Source organism: Daphnia pulicaria, chromosome 6 (genome assembly GCF_021234035.1).
Source record: "Daphnia pulicaria isolate SC F1-1A chromosome 6, SC_F0-13Bv2, whole genome shotgun sequence".
In the NCBI taxonomy this organism is placed as follows: domain Eukaryota; kingdom Metazoa; phylum Arthropoda; class Branchiopoda; order Diplostraca; family Daphniidae; genus Daphnia; species Daphnia pulicaria.
The window spans coordinates 2,721,523-2,740,420 of record NC_060918.1 but is presented as its reverse complement, the minus strand read 5'-3'; the positions used below and the strand labels follow the sequence as shown (position 1 = coordinate 2,740,420).

At 41.2% G+C, this 18,898-nt stretch overlaps 2 protein-coding genes and 1 long non-coding RNA gene across 3 annotated transcripts; 2 read left to right on the top strand and 1 right to left on the bottom strand.

Moving 5' to 3' along the window:
* Positions 1-3,307: 3,307 nt before the first annotated feature.
* On the top strand, positions 3,308-5,154 carry LOC124342283. Its single transcript, XR_006918752.1, has 6 exons — positions 3,308-3,376; positions 3,450-3,523; positions 3,816-3,893; positions 4,489-4,562; positions 4,868-4,941; positions 5,012-5,154. It is a non-coding gene; the product is annotated as an uncharacterized LOC124342283 (long non-coding RNA).
* Positions 5,155-6,444: 1,290 nt separating this feature from the next.
* LOC124344540 lies at positions 6,445-12,669 on the top strand. Its single transcript, XM_046798103.1, has 2 exons — positions 6,445-12,451; positions 12,542-12,669. Exons 1-2 carry the CDS (start codon positions 6,445-6,447, stop codon positions 12,667-12,669), a joined length of 6,135 nt encoding a protein of 2,044 aa, XP_046654059.1.
* Positions 12,670-15,334: 2,665 nt separating this feature from the next.
* Positions 15,335-16,003, bottom strand: LOC124344539. Its single transcript, XM_046798102.1, has 4 exons — positions 15,982-16,003; positions 15,849-15,920; positions 15,522-15,786; positions 15,335-15,461 (listed from the first exon to the last, which is right to left on the bottom strand). Exons 1-4 carry the CDS (start codon positions 15,992-15,994, stop codon positions 15,335-15,337), a joined length of 477 nt encoding a protein of 158 aa, XP_046654058.1. The 5' UTR covers positions 15,995-16,003.
* Between the last annotated feature and the right edge of the window lie 2,895 nt (positions 16,004-18,898).

The following is an 18,898-nucleotide window of genomic DNA, read 5'->3' as shown; positions in this document are numbered from 1 at the left end:
TGAGGAATGTATAGACGAAAACAGGAAATTATGAGATATTCAGATTGAAAGCCAAGTAAATTATTTCAAACATTTTGTCAATTATTATCAATTATTATTTTAATAATTTATGAGTATTGAACCTAAAGACACAAATGTGCTATGCGAACACTCTAACCAATACACCACCAATCATATATTTCACTATTACCTCTCAAGTGGTTATTCGAATTTTATACGCAAAGCGAGTTTTGTAACTTACATTAAAAGACAGGAGCAAATACATTACGGGCCAAAGAATTACGTCGTGCGATTAATATTTATTGGTATTTAGAGCAAATCCGAATTGACTTAAGTGGCTGATGACTTTTCCCCCTGTTTAACTGATAATACAACTCAACAGCTCAGTGGTTAGAGCATTGGATCCAGGATACAACGGCCCGTTGTTCAAGCCCTCATCGAGATAAGTACGAGATACATGTGAGTCTAAGGAGAAGGGTTACATGAGGGAGGAGTGTGCAAGGAGGGGATGGTGAGGGGTGGGGAGATAGAGAGGGGGAGGATGGGAGTGGGTAGTATGAGGGGAGAAAGTGGGAGGGGAGAAAGTGAGAGGGGAGAAAGTGGAAGGGGAGAAAGTGGGAGGGAAGGATGAGGAAAGATAGGGAGAAGGAGGGGAGGATAAGAGTGGGGAGGTCGACGAGCCAAACGTGAACAAGTTACAAAACTCCGTAGATACCTTGACCGCGACTCAAGCCCTTGAAGGTGGGCCCCCGAAGTGCCACCCCAGCAGCCGCGTAAGCTCGCGGTGAAAAAATCCGAGGAAATGTGTCAAAGCCAATTCAACTAAACTCTGAAAAATACAAGTCCCAAAATAAATCCAAATGCCACCGATACTTGGTTGCAACGAAAAAAACAAGTCCACAAACAAAACCCAAAAGACCGACTGGCTCACGGTGGAAGATGTAAAAGTCCATAAATGGATGAAAAAACAAGTCCCGGGCAGTAAGGAATTGGCCAGTGGGATTATACGAGTGGCGTTTTGCTCCACGTGTACTGTGCGCTTAGGTGATTATGTCTAGCCGCCTGGTTCGCCGTCCTTGGACGGGCCTAGGTATACTAGTCTACTGCTCTATAAACCGCGGGCGTGGACAAGTGACCTTGGCGTGTCTGTGATTCTGTTTGTTTGTGTGTTTGTTTGTTTGTTTGTCCCCACCAAGGCCCAGAGTGGTTTGTCTGTATCGGCGAGACGCAACCAGTGGCGAAAGTTTCGAATTGAGTAAGCGAGGCGATACACACACACGTCAGCTTTCCTCATCGTTTGTCCGTTTGCGCGCGCCCTTCTCGCCACACACACACACACGGGCTCGAACCGTGTGCGTTTTTTTTTTTTTTTTTTTTTTTTTTGGGACAGGGGGGGGGAATTTGTTAGTAGTCGGGTAGGTTTTTTTCCATCGGTTATATGTCGATGTCCTCTATTAGATTCGAGTGTACTACTTGGGGTTTGAACCATGGTCGGAGAGGTGCTTCCGCCGCACATCCGATAAGGATGGCATTGTCGCACACACTCTAACCACTACACTATCAGAACTGATATTCGTATTGAGTTGGAATTTGGACAGATGGTTGTTTGTTGTTGCCCTTCCAGTGTTTCGTGCGCGGCGCGCGCCGTATGTCTTGGACATGTATTTTCACATCCAATTTCCTCTATTGCATTCCAACTCTCTCATGGTGTATTGGTTAGCCTGTGCTGCTACCATGCGAGTGGTCCAAGGTTCGATCCCTGTACAAGGCGCGGTTATGAATTGTTAATTTGTAAATTTCAATTTTCAATTTAGAAATTTGTGTCTATCGGGATTTGAACCTGAAAACTCACGCATGGTAGACGAACTCGCTAACCACTTGACCACAAATTGATATACAAGTATGATTTCATTGAAGTGTGGTTTCAAACATCTCTGCATCTCGCGTTGCGAATGACACACAGGTGAGCGCAACGCGACGCACCGTGTCTCTACGACATATTTATAGATCCCGTTACTTACCATGAATTCCATATCTCTCATAGTGTATTGGTTAACGTGCTCGGCTACCTTGCGATAGGTCTGAGGTCCGATCCCGGATCTAGGCGCAGTTATTATTTATTAATTTGCAATGTTCAATTTGCAGAAATTGGTGTGTCTATCGGGATTTGAACCCGAGTACTCACGCATGGGAAGCTATCTTGCTAACCACTTGACCACCAATTAATATTTGGGTTTGATCTTATTGACAAGTTATTTTAAAGATATCTGCGTCTCGCGTCACGTCGCTCATGACGCACAGGTGAGCGCGACGTGACGCACCGGATCTCTTAGACATATTGTTAGATCCCATTCCCTTTATTGTTATCATCGTTCAAAGGTTCTATTGGATAGCATGCCCGGCTACGAAGCGAGAGGTTCGAGGTTCGATCCCTGGTCAAGGTGCAGTTATTAATTTGCAATTTATTATTTTTTGCAATTTATTAATTTGCAATTTGCAATTTTCATTATAGAAATTAGTGTCTGTCGGGATTTGAACCCGAGTTCTCACACATGATAGGCGAACTTGATAACCACTTGGTCACAAACTGATATTCATCATTGAGCTCATTTAAGAGTAATTTCAAACCTTCGGTGTCTCGAATTACACACGTCGCGTTACACTTGCCAAACACAGGTGAGCGCAACGCAACGCACCGTGTCTCTACGACATATTTTTACATCCAATTCTCTACGTTGAGCTTTATCTCTATAATGGTGTATTGGTTAGCGTCTACTGCGACCATGCGAGAGGTCCGAGGTTCGATCCCGGTCAATATCAACTTTATTTAATGTTAACACGAATTAATTTAGAAATTAGGATTATATCGATATTATATCGAGTCACGTTGCTCATCGAGCAGACGATGGTAATCATTGTTGTTTACAACAACTGACACGTCAAATTTTGTCTCGAGTAATAGATTTCTTCGATTTTGATTTCTCGATTGCGATTGATTTCATACTCCAAACTGTGTAAATTCGAGACAAATTGGGTAAGTCAAACTGGTGTATCAAATAGATACAGTGTAAATATACAATTCTTTCATCATTTGTCAAACGTAAATATTTGTGATTGACTTATGTTTTGACTTACATGTAACAAGACAAAAAGTTTGACGAATTGGTGACTTCATCGACTCTTTTCAAACTTTCAGCCAAATAAAGCAATAAACTTAATTGCCAGGTGACTTATATAGATTACATTTATCTCAATTGCAACAAATTCAACTGTTTCATGTTTTGCATTCTAGATTTCTCGGCCTGTTGTATATATAATCACAGTGACTGTGTTTCTACTTCAAGCCTGCGACTGGCATCTGGATTTTCATAGCCAGGTACAAGTATTGCTATTTTATTTCATTTCAATTACAAAAAAAAGATGATGAAAATATTTGTTTAATTCACCAGTTTGTAGTGTACTATCGAAAGGACTGCATTCCCTTCTTCGAGCCCATGACTGGCATCAGGATTATCATAGTCAGGTAAGATTTTTCAGTTCACTTTTATCCATTTGAACAAGCCCATGGTTTGAATCTTTGCTACGAACTCATATGTCATTGTCTTCGACGATTTTCTTCCAATAATTATCCGCTCTCGGTGTAGTGGTTAGCGTGTTGGATTTCTAACACTGGGGTTATCGGTTCGGTTCTCGATGACAGCAAATAATTTAACGATGGTGAAAATTGTTGTATGTGCTACCAATCACGACCATTTGAATTGTTTTTGAACACTCGAGTTCTTATACGTGTATGGATTTTGCATTTTAATTTTCAGCCTGTAGTGTACAATCGAGGTGAGTGCCTGCCTTCCTCACTTGCGGCCCATGACTGGCATCAGGAATTTAATTGTCAGGTACAAACATTGCAGTTTATTTCATTGCAATTAAAAACATTAGGATTAAAATATCGTTTTTGCATTCATTAGCCTGTAGTGTTATCGAAAGGACTGCATTTCCTTCTTCGAGCCCATGACTGGCATCAGGATTATCATAGTCATGTAAGATTTTTCAGTTCACTTTTATCCATTCGAAAAAGCCCATGGCATGAATCTTTGCTACGAATTCATAAGTGATTGTCTTCGACGATTTTCTTCCAATTTACATCTGCTCGTGGTGTAGTGGTTAGCGTGTTGGAAATCAAACACGGGGGTTAATGGTTCGGTTCTCGATGACAGCACATAAATTAACGATGTTGAAAATTGTTGTATGTGCTACCAATCACGACCATTTGAATATTTTTTGTACTGTTTTTGAACACTCAAGTTCTTATGCGTGTATGGATTTTGCATTTTAATTTTCAGCCTGTAGTGTACAATCGAGGTGAGTGCCTGCCTTCCTCACTTGCGGCCCATGACTGGCATCAGGAATTTAATTGTCAGGTACAAATATTACCGTTTATTTCATTGCAATTAAAAACAGTAGGATTAAATTATATTTTACCTTCATTAGCCTGTAGTGTATTATCGAAAGGACTGCATTTCCTTCTTCGAGCCCATGACTGGCCTCAGGATTATCATAGTCAGGTAAGATTTTTCAGTTCTCTTTTATCCATTTGAACAAGCCCATGGCATGAATCTTTGCTACGAACTCATAAGTGATTCTCTTCGACGACTTTCTTCCAATTTTCACCCGCTCTTGGTGTAGTGGTTAGCGTATCGGATTTCAAACACTACGATTAATGATTCGGTTCTCGATGACAGCACATAAATTGGAGATGGTGAAAAATTGTTGCACGTGTTAGCAATTACGACCATGTTAATTATGTTTTGTATTAATTTTGAACACTCGAATTCTTATACGTGTATGTATTTTGCAATTTGTTTTTCAGCCTGTAGTTTACAATCGAATTGAGTGCCTTCCTCACTTTCGACCTACGACTGGCATCAGGAATTTAATTGTCAGGTACACTTTTTGTCGATTCCATTTATTTTAATGAAAACAATTAGCTTTCACAAATATTTTCATTCACCAGCCTGTAGTGTTCCGTCGAAGTTACTCCGTTTCTCGCTTCCAGCCAACGACCGGCATCAGGACTTTAATTGTCAGGTAAATTGTTTTTATTGTACCTTTTTTCCATTAGAACATGTTTATAGCACGTTTTATTACCTGCTATAAAATTGGTAGTTGATAACTTTAGAACTTTTTTGCCAAAAATTATTCTAAGTTGGTGTAATGGTTAACGTTCTAGCACGGTAATCTCGATCAACAGAGGCTCTGTGTTCAACTCTCGGGCGGTGTGTTTTAGTTTAGAAAGAATGTTGGTCGATAATTGAAATTTATGTTAGTGGTTTGCTATGTTTTTGACTGTGTCCAATGCTCAACAAAAGAGACAGAGTTCAATTCAGTAGCTCTAGGCTACTATTTTTTTGTCGTCGAATCGCCGACCAATTTGTACCCAAACATGGTGTAGTGGTTATCACCTTCGGTTCCTAATCCAGTGGTCAAATGTTCGAATCTACTTTCAATCAAATCGTTTTGGGTCTTTGTGAAGAATTTCGTTATTCTGTTGAACTTTGATTAAGTTGGCAATTGTTTATCATGTACTTCCTTCAAAAAAAAAAAGAAACCAGAAATCGCCAGGTAACGGTGATTTTGTCGTCGATTTACTACAATTTTGTATCGAAACGTGGCGTTGTGGTTAGTGTGTTCTATTTCAAATGCACAGGTTGATGGTTCAAGTCTGGTCTCATAAAATAAACTTTACCAATAAAAAATGTGCGCGTCAGTTACTGAACTTGGATAAGATGTTTGCAATTTTTTACTGATAAAAGCTTTTATTTTGCATTAAATAGCCTGTAATGCATCGAATTTGTGACCAGATCTTCAAGTCGCCATTCACTTCCGCTCCGAGATGTCTTCCAGCTTACTTCTAACTTCCTACGGCATCAGGACACTCATTGCTCAAGTAAAGTACTTTCCGAATTCCAACAATTTAAAGTCCGTAGCATGTTTTTATTAGCCTGCTAAAGACTTATTAGTTGTGGTGTCCGACGGTTTTCAGCCAATTTGTGCTGGTCTTGGTATAGAGGTTAGCATTTTGGCTTTTAACAGTCACAATTGCGATAAAAATCCCGATCAAGTCAGCATCAAGTTGAGCGCAAATGAAAATAATTGCATAATTGTTGACATTTTTGGGGGTCAGTCATTGTAAAACGAACAGTCGACAACCGGAGAGGAGCTAACCTGCGATGCGTATTTGTTTATCAGATGTGAACCTTAACCGGGCTGTACCACTGGGATATTGAGCACCGGTTGTGTCGACGGCTTACGTTCGAATTTGTGTTTAATTTTAAGCTTTTTGAAATTTTTGCGGTGTAAAGCCCTCCAAAAGCCCTCCAAAAAAGCCCTCCACTGATAGAAGCGAATTTTTTTTGATAAATTAGGGGTTATTTTGCTGATTTGAAAATGCCACCGCGTCGCGAATTAACTCGAGAGGAAAAAGATGAGAAGAATAGGAAGGCTAGGGAAAAAAGAAGTAACGAAGACCCGGAGGCTAAGGAAGTGCGATTGGCGGCTAATAGGGAAAGGGCCAAGATCGCTCGTGAAGAGAAGCGACGTCGGCTCAATCCCGAAGAAGTTCAGGTTGCAAAAAATTTGAATGCGAAAAAGGCTAGGGAAGAGCGTCAGGCAGAGGCACCTGACGAGAGAGCGTTGAGGCAGAGGTTAGATGCTGAGCGGAAGAGAGTCGCCCGTGCTAACGAGACTCAGGTTGAACATGAAGCTAGACTGCATGATCAGCGAATCCGTCAGCAACTCCTTCGACAGGAACAAGCGGAAGAAGAAAATCGTGCTCGACTGTTAGCCGAGGCGGAGCGGCAAGCAGTTTTTCGTCAAGAAGAAGAAAATCGTGCGCGACTGTTAGCCGAGGCGGAGCGGCAAGCAGTTCTTCGTCAAGAAGAAGAAAATCGTGCGCGACTGTTAGCCGAGGCGGAGCGGCAAGCAGATCTTCGTCAAGATGAACAAATTCGAGCTCGATTGCAAGCCGAGGCAGAGCGGCAAGCTGCTCTTCGTCAACAAGAAGCAGCAATTATTCTACGAGCGATGAATCAGAGACCTGCATGTGATCGCCCAAGAGTTGTTCTTGCTAATGATGCTGTGGCAGAGCGTCCAGCAAGACAACAACATCAGGCAAGAAAGAGAGCTGCTGACGACACCGAAACTGCTGAAGAACAACGAGCTAGGTTGCAAGCCCAGGCATTGCGGAAGAAATATCTGCGGAGAGATGAATCGGAAGCAGAGAGATCAGCAAGACTTAAAGATCAGGCATTGAGGCAAAAATCTCTGCGGAACGAGGAGTCTGAAGCAGAGAAATCTTCTAGACTTTGTGAACAGGCTTTGCGGCAAAATTCTCTGCGGAACGAGGAGTCTGAAGCAGAGAAATCTTCTAGACTTCGTGAACAGGCTTTGCGGCAACATTCTCTGCGGAAAGAGGAATCTGAGGAAGAAAAATGGGCTAGACAGCGAGCGCAGGCAGTACGGCAAAAAAATTTGCGAAATAAGGAACTCGAAGTAGAAAAGCAGGCACGACTTGAAGATAAGTTATTACGTCAAAATGCTGTTCGCGACAGAGAAACTGAAGAAAATAGGCTTTCTCGACTTCAAGATCAGTCATTACGACAGGATGCTTTTCGCGATAGAGAAACTGAAGAAAATACTTTTGCTCGACTTGGCGATCAGTCGTTACGCCAAGAATCTGTACGTGGCAGAGAAACAGGTGAAGAAAGATTAGAGCGCGCTATCGCTGATAGATTCCTTCATCAAGTTAATCTCTTCGAAGAAACTGAGGAAGATACCGCAGAACGACGTGAGCAGCACACAGAAGTCATGACTGATTATAGAGCGACTGAAAATGAGGAAGAAACAGCTGATAGGCGTGAAGAGGATAGGTTGCGAACAGAGCTACAGCGAGAACATCAATTTGAACGAGAGCGAGAAGAGGAAGAACTGCGAGCAAGAAATGCGCTTCAACACGCCGAAATTGTTCCCGTTGAAACCGCAGACCACGAAGCTTTTCTTCGTGAGATGCACCTTGATCGCAACCGTGCCGGAAATCGGCGAACGCATCGGATAGCTTGCAAAGACATTGTTGTAGAGGATCGGGTTCATTTGCTTGACATTGGAGATTTGACCAAGATTTGTGCTGAGTGTGACGCCAAACACTTTGAAAAAGAGATGCCAAAAGATCAAAAATTCCAGCGATGCTGCGGAAAGGGAAAAGTGATTATTCCACCACCAAAGCCATGTCCGCAACCCTTGGCCAGTCTCTTGCAAAATCAGCATCCAAAGTCCAAGCAATTCATGAAGCAAATTCGAAACTACAACAGTGCTCACGCTTTTGCTTCGCTTGGAGCAAACCAATCTCCACCACCAAACCGAGGCCCCTACTGCTATAGAATTCATGGCCAGATTTACCATCAAATCACTCCGCTTGGTCCAACACCAAATCCCAGATATGCAGATCTGTATTTTTTGGACTCGGCGCAGGCCACTGATTATAGGGCAAATATCCAGGCAATGTCGGGTTGTTGTAGAATATTGATGGAAGAATTGGACGCTATGCTTCGAGAGAAGAATCCGTACGCCTTGGTTTACAAGATGATGCGCCAAGTTCTTGAAGAAGAATACGTTCAACGGCAGGCCGCAAATCTTCCTCACTACACTGTCGGCATGATCATCACTTGTGATAGAAGAAATGTCGACCAGCGGCGCTACAACTGCCCGACGGCCCACGAGATAGCAGTAGTATTCAAAAGCTCTGATGGAGCTCCGCCATCCAACAGAGATATTCGTGGCCATCTCTATATTCCCGTCAGAGGCCGACGTTTCATCCAGATTAACACACAGAAGCCCATGTGTGATCCGATGTGTTATCCTCTGCTATTCCCCAACGGTGAAGATGGTTGGCATGCTCACATGAATTATAACACCACCAGTCGGAGGGAAAGAGATGAAGCAGCAGCAATGGCAATGATTGTTGATGAGGATGAAGAGGAGCAGATTGATCCCCTGTGGCCCAACCCCAGAGTGTTAATTCGTGAAGAAGTCGCCGCAGCAGATGGCAATGTTGAGATTGAAAATGAGCGAAATGTAGAACCGGAACCAGCCGAAGCAGACGAGAACGATGATCAACAACCAAACAGGAACAGAGGCCCACGCTCAAGAGTGACGCAAGCCGAGTTCTACAGTTCAATCATGTCAATCCGCGGTGATTTCAATATCGTTTTGTCCGGGGGTGCCCTCACTCAGCAATATTTTGTCGATTCTTACGTCAAGACCGAGGGGAATCGCATAGATTGGCTCAGAAAACACCAGACAGAGCTGCATGTTGAGCGCTACTGCGGTCTGATGGATTACATCAACAATCGAGCGGAAAGAGAAAATGTGGAAGTTGGCACTATCTACATTCTCCCTTCGTCCTTCATTGGCAGTCCTCGAGCCATGAAGCAAAATTATCAAGACGCGATGGCAATTGTTGCCAAATTTGGAAAACCAACTTTTTTTTTAACGTTTACTTGCAATCCCAAGTGGAGAGAAATTACGGCAAATATTGCGAACTATCAGACAGCTTCTGATCGTCCCGATATGGTCGCACGAGTCTTCCACTTGAAGAAAAAAGAGTTGGTCGACGACATCGAGAAAAAGCAAGTTTTGGGTTTCGCCACAGCTCATATCGAAGTCATCGAATTTCAAAAACGCGGTCTTCCTCATTGCCACATGCTGATCTGGATCGATAAGAGAGATGCCCCTTTATCACCAGAAGATATGGACAAGACCATTTGTGCGGAAATTCCCGACAAGTCCCTCCATCCAAGACTCTACGCCGCTGTTATGGCTCACATGATCCACGGCCCGTGTGGAGCCATCAACAAAAAGTCTCCTTGCATGGATGTTGAAGGGTGCACCAAAAAGTTTCCGAAAGATTTCATCGCAGGAACCATCATCAACGACAACGGCTATCCGACTTATAGAAGAAGAGACACTGGAGTTAAACATCCGTTGAAAAGAGGGAATGTCGTCTATGAAGTAGACAACAGATGGGTTGTGCCTTATAACCCTTGGTTGCTGCTGAAATATGACTGTCACATAAACCTCGAATCCTGCGCTTCACTCACCAGTGTCAAATACATCTTTAAGTACGTGTACAAAGGCCATGACAGCGGAAACATTGAGACAAAAAAGGGAACGCATCAGCAAGTTGAAGGTGAAGATGAGCCGACATTCGTGTGGGACGAAATCACTACTTTTTTGGACACGCGTTACGTCAGCGCACCAGAAGCCGCCTGGAGAATCAATAAGTTTCCCCTCAGCAATCGTTCCCATGTCATCTTCCGACTTGCCGTACATCTTCCATTGGAACAGTCCGTCTTTTTTCACCCGGGCAACGAGGAACAAGCAGTCGCCAACGCCGCTTTGAAAGAAACGACTTTAACTGCTTTTTTCATCTTGAACCGGGATAATGAAGAAGCGAGGCAGTATTTTTACAGAGAGATTGTCAACCATTTTGCTTTCGTCAAGGTTGGTGGCCGTAATTTCTGGAAGCGACGAGTTCAAAATCTCAAAATCATTGGCCGATTGTACACGGTGAGTGTCCGTCAAATTGAGCGATTCTGCCTGCGCTTGCTCCTCATTAACGTCAAAGGACCGACCAGTTTTGAAAATCTTCGAACAGTCAACGGTGTAATTTTACCGACGTTTAAAGCAGCCGCCGCTGCCTTAAATTTGTTGGAAGATGACAGCGTTTGGGAGAGGACACTGGACGATGCGGCCGCCTTTGAAATGCCAGAACGATTGCGACAGCTTTTTGTTGACATTTGTCTGTTTTGCAATCCCACGGATGCTCTTTATCTCTTTGAGCGATCTTTGCCTCAGCTAATGGAAGATTTTATTCGTAATGGTCACGACGCCGAAATAGCAAAAAACTTGACTTTGAAATTTATTCAAGACAAGCTACTTCTCAACAATCAAACGATGGAAAATCTCTCATTGCCTGTTCCTGATTTTCAGCTTATTCATCGTCTTATCGCGGCTCAACTCGAAGAAAATGCTGAAATTACTATGAGAGAGAAGAGAAGATTGGGTGAATTGATGGTTAGTCAGTTGAACGAAGGTCAACGGGCTGCCTTCGATCAAGTCATGGCTGCCGTCAACGATACTGAAAATGCAATTCCGCATCAGTATTTCTTGGATGGCCCTGGAGGAACGGGGAAGACGTTCCTGTACAACACTCTCATCACCGTACTGCAGGGACAAGGGAAAACAGTGATCGCCGTTGCGTCTACCGGCATCGCTTCTACGTTGTTGATTGACGGCACAACGTATCATTCCCAATTCAAGATTTACCCTCCAATTACTGAAGCGACCAGATCAAAAATCGAAGATGGTAGCTTCCTCGCCCATTTGATCAGAAGTGCAGTTCTCATCATTTCTGACGAAGCCACCATGAAGACAAATCACGCCCTTAGTGCTTTCAATTTCCTGTTCCAAAAGTTGCACAAGAACAATCTTCCTCACGGTGGTAAAGTGCTCCTTCTTGGTGGCGATTTTCGTCAGTGTTTACCGGTCGTCCGACACGGAAACAGGGTGACAGTGCTGGAAGTCACTATCCGAAACAATGACACTTGGCCTCAGTTTCGACAACTTCGTCTGACTCAAAATATGCGTACCGTGGCCGGCAGTCAAGACTACGCCGATTGGCTCATTCAGCTTGGAAACGGAACTCTACCGACGCATCCAAAATTGAACATCCCCGATATGATTGAAATTCCTAAAGAATTTTTCAATTATAACCGGAGTTTAGTCGAGCACGTCTTTGGTGATCCTGCTCAACTGTTAGATCCCGTCGTATCTCAAAAAATATGCAGTCGCGCTATTCTTTGTCCGAAAAACGGCGATTGCTTACGAATCAACAATCAGATCATCAAAGACATGCCCGGTACGCTTCATGAGTACAGAAGCATCGATACCATCGACTCTGACGACCCTGAAGAAATTTCAAATTACCCAACCGAAGTTCTCAACTCCTTTGACGTCTCCGGAATTCCCACCCATTTGCTGAAAATGAAAGTGGGAGCCGTCATCATTCTTCTGAAGAATATCGATTCGCGTCAGGGACTTTGCAATGGGACCCGGCTCATCATCAGGGCGCTTAGAGAAAATCTGATCGTTGCAGAAATTGCTGCTGGAAAAAACAAGGGGCACATCGTCTACATCCCGCGGATGATGATGTCCCCAACTGATTCGGATCTTCCAGTCATCCTCAAGAGGCTCCAGTTTCCCGTTTTGTTGGCGTTTGCGATGACCATCACAAAGTCACAGGGCCAAACGTTTGATCGGGTCGGAATATTACTTCCAGAACCCGTCTTCAGTCATGGCCAGCTGTATGTGGCCTTCTCCAGAGCTACATCGAAAGACGGTTTATTTTGATTTCTTATACATTTTTAAAATTAATAGTTTCATGAAATATTCAATAATTCTAATATTTTTTGTGTTCCCTCCCAAAAAGGAGTCCGAGTCGAGATTGCTGAGTCTGGGAAGCAAGGCAAGCTTCTCAAAAATCATCCGACAGCCACCGAAGAAGAAAAGAAAAAGGTGTTTACTTTAAATGTTGTCTTTAAGGAAGTTTTATTGTAACCATTTTAGACAACTGCAATTTAAACATATAGTCAAACATTCTCAAATCTAATTAAGAAATATTGATTTTTTGGTGAATACATTAATACATTCCCTTCCATTCCTTTCCTTCCCAAGAGGAACTAAATTCCGCCTCGGCCTATGGGCCAAAAAAAGGAGCACGGGCATGGCCATGGGGGCAGTTCCCATGTGCGCTCAACCGTGAATTAACAAACCTTATAAATAATAAACAATGGTCTTTCTCAAGATTTTATAAAACTTTTATTTTCATAACTATTTCTACAAGAATTTTTTATTTGTACGAGCAATAATGAACACTCAAAACAAAATTTTTCAAGACTTGAAGCCTAAGACAGAAATAAGCAATAACTGTTGCATGGCCAAAATTCATCAATTTTATTTCAGATTTAAATTTGATCATTTTAATTTATTTTTTTCCATTTTATCCTAAACAAATTTCATCCACTTGAATTAGCTATGTCACTGATTGAACAACATGACGTTTTTTTTCTGGAAAGATTGACTTTTACTTAACATACCTAAAGTCGTTGACGGATGAATAGGAATCCTTATACTACTAAAAAGTCATGGACGGATGAATAGAATGTCAATACTACTCACACTCTCCTTTAACACAGAAAAGGACTCAAATTTTTCAGCAAACACAACGTAGTCACATGGTGTAGTGGATAAAGTGCCGGACTATAAAGAAAGCGGTCTACGGTTCAAGTCCAGACCAGTGGTTTTCAATTTATCACTTAGGATAGAGCAGTAGAAATTATTCATATAATGTTAATTACTACTTTATTATTTGTGCGTTTACATGAATGATTTACTATTTACGTAATTTCTTAATCTGAAGCTTATCAAAAATCGAAAATAACACAAAAACCAATAATATTTTCAATATTTCAAATTTATGCAATGTTCCGTGGTGTATGATGAAGCAGATGCTAATGAAGCAAATAGTCTTATTATTGAAAACTTCAAAATCCGATGTAAATAAAATTTCTTTGCTCACGCTGGGTGATAACTATGATAATGTGTAAGTATGCGCTATCCAACTGGTCACATCGGATATTATTTGTAAACACCGTTGTTGATGTAGTGGTTATAGCATTGCATTAGTAGGTCAAAAGTGTTTGGTTCAAACCCCAGCTCAGGCAAGCAAATAGTACCCGAAACGATGAATTCTTAAAATGAAGTAAATAAATTATTTTTGTTCTTGCTGGGCGATGACACTGAAAATGAAGAAGTATGCACTATCCAGCGGATATCGTCAAGAATTGGAAGAACACACCGCCGATGGGGTAGTGGTTATATCAATGGATTAGTAATTCAAAGGATGTTGGTTCAAATCCACTCTCAGTATAACTATAAAATAGCACTCAAAAAACAGCATGCAAATGAATGGCAAGCTGGAAAAGAATAAATCTTTACATGAATGATTTACTATTAACGTAATTTCTAGATCTAAAGCTTTATAATATAAAATACGTAAACCAATAAAATTTTCCATATTTCAAATTTATGCATCGTTCCCTGGTGAATGATGAAGCAGATGCTTATGAAGCAAATAGTCTTATTATAGATAAATTCAAACTCCGATGTAAAAAAAATGTCTTTGCTCACGCTGTGTGATATCTATGACAATGTGTAAGTAGGCGTTATGCACCTTTAACGTCAGATATTTATTGTAAATACCGTTGCTGTAATGGTTATAGCGTTGAATTGGTAATTCAAAGGTGGGTGGTTCAAACCCCCACTCGGGCAAGCAAATAGTTCCCAAAACAATGAATTCTTAAACTGCAGCAAATAAATTGTTTTTGTTCTTGCTGGGCGATGACACTGACAATGAAGAAGTATGCACTATCCAGCTGGTATCGTCAAGATTTGCAAAATACCACAGCAGATGGTGTAGTGGTTATAGTATTGGTTTGTTAATTCAAGGAATGTTGGTTCAAACCCACTCACAGCACAACTATAAAAATGCACTCATATTGCATACAAATGAATCGTAATTTGGAAAAGAACAAAGTTTTACATGAATGACTTACTATTAACGTAATTTCTAAATCTAAAGCTTTATCGAAAAAAATACAAAACCAATAAAATCTTCAATATTTCAAAATTATGTATCGTTCCGTGGTGTAGCGGTTAAAGTAATGAAATGCGATTCCTAAGATCAATGGTTCAAATCTAAATTTCGAAAATAATGAATTCATATTAAATTTTCAATATTTATGTAATAAGGATAATGATAAAAATTATAGTGGTTGAAAAAACTCTTACTCATACAATGTCCAATTCAAAGTACAATGTTCTACTTTTCTTCTTTTGAGTTCCATCAAAAATAAAAAAAAAACGAATATAGCATTAAACATTTGATATTAAAATAAGTCTCCATAGTGTAGTGGTTAAAGAGATGGAATATAAATCCTTAAGGTCAAAAAGTCAATGGTTCAAATCAAGAATCAAAGAGAAGTAGTGCTTATATGGATTTTAAAATATTAAGAACATCAATTATGAAGTTGGAAAAATAAAAAAAGCAAACTAAATGAATATTCTAATACTCTGTTTATTACTGATCAATAACCAACAAATCAACAAAATTAACAAATAAAAAACAAAGAAAAAAAATTAAACAAATCGAAAAAAAAAACATCTAAATCACATCTCCAAACATTCTCTGTGCCTCAGCTTCATCCTTGCACATTTTGGAGCGGAATGAGGCCAGCTCCTTTTTGGCCCATGCCTCATTCCGCTTAGATCTTTCCAAAGCAGCTTCAGCACTAAAATGAAAAAAAAAATTACATAAAAAAACAAACATGAAATAACTTGGATAAACTTACTTCTGTCGGTTTTTCTTAAATTTTTCGTGCCGAGTTTTCAGCTGCACTCCACGTAATAGATTGGATCTTCTCCTATCTTCAATCCTCTGAAATTCTGAAATCGTCCAAGATTGAAGAAAGGAGACAGGTGGGGAAGACGGCGGGGTATTGAAATCCATATCCATGGATGCTAAAACCCCGTCAACTTCGTCATCACCCAGTGGATTTTCTTCAGGGACAACCACTTGAGGAGACAAAGAGACGGGGGGAGAAACAACAGGCAAATCTATCAAACAAAAAAAAACAATGAATAGAACAGAAATATTGGATAACATTAAGGAGACTTACCAGAATTGGGTATTCCATCACGGACAACCACTTGAGGAGACAAAGAAACGGGGGGAGAAGCAACAAGCAAATCTATGATACAAAAAAAACAATGAATATAACAGAAATATTGGATAACATTAAAGAGACTTACCAGAGTTGGGCATGTTGTCAAGGGGAAGTTCAGAGAGAATGTGAAAAACAATTATTCGTTGACTTACCAGCAAGATAATAAGCCGCCAAACGAAATAAAAGCACAAAACATAAGCTTCCCTCCAAAAAACCACGCCCACTGGTTGCAATTTTTATCGTTGATATAATGATTTTGAACACGTGAAAAAAATTAAGCATTGCCTCTCCCCAAACCAGGTGTTGAGGGTTGGATTTTTTTTATTGATATTCAATGTCCTCCAATATTTATGTATGTGTAGTACTTGGGGTTTGAACCATAATCGGTGAGGTGTTACCGCCACATACATGTAAGGGCATGGCATTGTAACACAAACTCTAACCACTACACTATCAGAACTAATATCATTATCGAGTTCCAATTTCGACAAATGGTTGTCGCGCTTCACGTTTTTTTTTATTAACGTGTAACTACGACATATTTATAAATCCCATTACTTCTATTAAATTCCATCTCTTTCATGGTGTATTGGGTAACGTTCTCTGCTATCATACAAGATGTCCGAGTTTCGATACTTGGTTAAGGCGCTTTAATTCAATATTAATTCAAACATTTATTTTCAATTTTGAAATTGGTGTTTTTAGGGAATTGAACCCGAACATAACGCATAGAAAGCGAACTCGCTAACCAATCGATCACCAATTGATATTCAATTCTGATCTCATTGACAAGTGGTTTCAAACATCTCTGCATCTCGCGTTGCAACTGGCACACAGGTGAGCGCGACGAACCGTGTCTCTACGACATATTTATACATTCCATAACATATAGTGTATTCCATCTCTCTCATTGTGTATTGGTTAGCGTGCTTGATTGTCATGCGAGAAATCCGAGGTTCAAACTCCGGGTAAAGTCACAGTTGCTAATTATTAATTCGGTCATCAATATATTTTAGAAACTATTGTTTATCGGGAGTTGAACCCGGGTACTCACTCATAGTAAGAGAATTCGCTAACCACTTGACCACCTATTGATACCAATACCGATTGATCCTACAGAATCCATTTGGCCATGATTGGATGTATGAGAAATCTAATGACATTGGTTTAACTGGCAAATGATTTGTCCACGGGCAGGAAATTAAATCTTTTAAACTGTTAAAAAACGGGCAGGAAATTTTAAGTGTCCTACAAAACACGTTGGGTGAAACATAGCAACTAATTCGCTAAATTCGGGTGATGAATTATTCTACCAATTTATTGAAAATGCAACTGTTCACTATCGATGTTGCCTCATATATGTAGATGACTTCCTCCCAAGAAAGTACACCACTTCCTCTCAATAGCTATGTGGTTAGAGAACAGGACTCAAGATACGATGGGCTGTTGTTCAAACCGGCAATGAGGAAGGTATAGACGAAAAAAGGAAATTATGAGGAATTCAGATTGAAAGCCAAGTAAATTATTTCAAACATTTTGTCAATATTTATTTTAACAATTTATGAGTATTGAACCTAAAGACATATATATGCTATGCGAACACTCTAACCCATACACCACCAATCATATATTTGACTATTACTTCTGAAGTGGTTATTCGAATTTTATACGCAAAGCAGAGTTTTGTAACATTAAAAGATAGGAGCAAATACATTACGGGCCAAAGAATTACGTCGTGCGATTAATATTTATTGGTATTTAGAGCAAATCCGAATTGACTTAAGTGACTGATGACTTTTCTCCCTGTTTAACTGATAATACAACTCAACAGCTCAGTGGTTAGAGCATTGGAACCAGGATACAACGGCCCGTTGTTCAAGCCCTCATCGAGATAAGTACGAGATACATGTGAGTCTAAGGGGAAGGGTAGCAATAGGGAAGAGTGTGCAGAGAAGGGAAGACGAGGGTGGGGATGGTGAGGGAGGGGATGGTGAGGGAGGGGATGGTGAGGGAGGGGATGGTGAGGGAGGGGATGGTGAGGGAGGGGATGGTGAGGGAGGGGATGGTGAGGGAGAGGATGGTAAGGGAGGGGAGATAGAGAGGGGGAAGGATGAGAGAGGGGAGGAAGAGAGGAAAAAGTGGGAAGAAATAAAGTGGAAGGGGAGAAAGTGAGACGGGAAGATGTGGAAGGAGAGGAAGAAGGAGGGGAGCATCAAGGTGGGACGTTGACGTGCCAAATGTGTTCAAGATACAAAAAACCGTGGAAAACTTCACCGAAACTCGAGAACGTGGAAAATGTGTCAAATACAATACAACCAAACTCTGAAAAATAAAAGTCCCAAAATAAAACCAAAACTCAACCGATACTTGGTTTCAACGAAAAAAAAACAAGTCCACAAAAAAACCCCAAAAGACCGACTGGCTCACGGTGGAAGATGTACAAGTCCATAAATGGATGAAAAAAAAAGTCCCGGACAGTAAGGAATCGGGCAGTGGGATTATACGAGTGGCGTTTTGCTCCATGTTTGCTGTGCTGTGCGCTTGGGTGATTGCGTCTAGCCGCCTGGTTCGCCGTCCTTGGACGGGCCTAGGTATACTAGTCTACTACTCTATAAACCGCGGGCGTGGGTAGGTGACATTGGCCTGTCTGTGATTCGGTGTGTTTGTTTGTTTGTCCGTTTGTTGTTTGTCTGTAGCGGCGAGACGCAACCAGTGGCGAAAGTTTCGAATTGAGTAGGCGAGACGATACACACACACACGTTAGCTATCGTTTGTCCGTTTGCGCGCGCCCTTCCCGCCACACAACACACACGGACTCGAACCGTGTGCGTTTTTTTTTTTTTTTTTTTTTTTTTTTTTGGGACAGGGGGGGGGATTTGTTAGTAGTCGGGTAGGTTTTTTTTCCATCGGTTATATGTCGATGTCCTCTATTAGATTCGAGTGTACTACTTGGGGTTTGAACCATGGTCCGAGAGGTGCTTCCGCCGCACATCCGATAAGGA

What these genes read in the sequence shown, in the direction of transcription:
- LOC124344540 (XM_046798103.1), top strand. Translation starts at nt 6,445, where the DNA reads ATGCCACCGCGTCGCGAATTAACTCGAGAGGAAAAAGATGAGAAGAAT. An exon ending in CAGAGCTACATCGAAAGACG is followed by an intron (nt 12,452 to 12,541) that starts GTTTATTTTGAT and finishes CCTCCCAAAAAG; the next exon opens with GAGTCCGAGTCGAGATTGCT.
- LOC124344539 (XM_046798102.1), bottom strand. An exon ending in TGATGGAATACCCAATTCTG is followed by an intron (nt 15,787 to 15,848) that starts GTAAGTCTCCTT and finishes TTTGTTTGATAG; the next exon opens with ATTTGCCTGTTGTTTCTCCC. An exon ending in TTTAAGAAAAACCGACAGAA is followed by an intron (nt 15,462 to 15,521) that starts GTAAGTTTATCC and finishes TTTTCATTTTAG; the next exon opens with TGCTGAAGCTGCTTTGGAAA.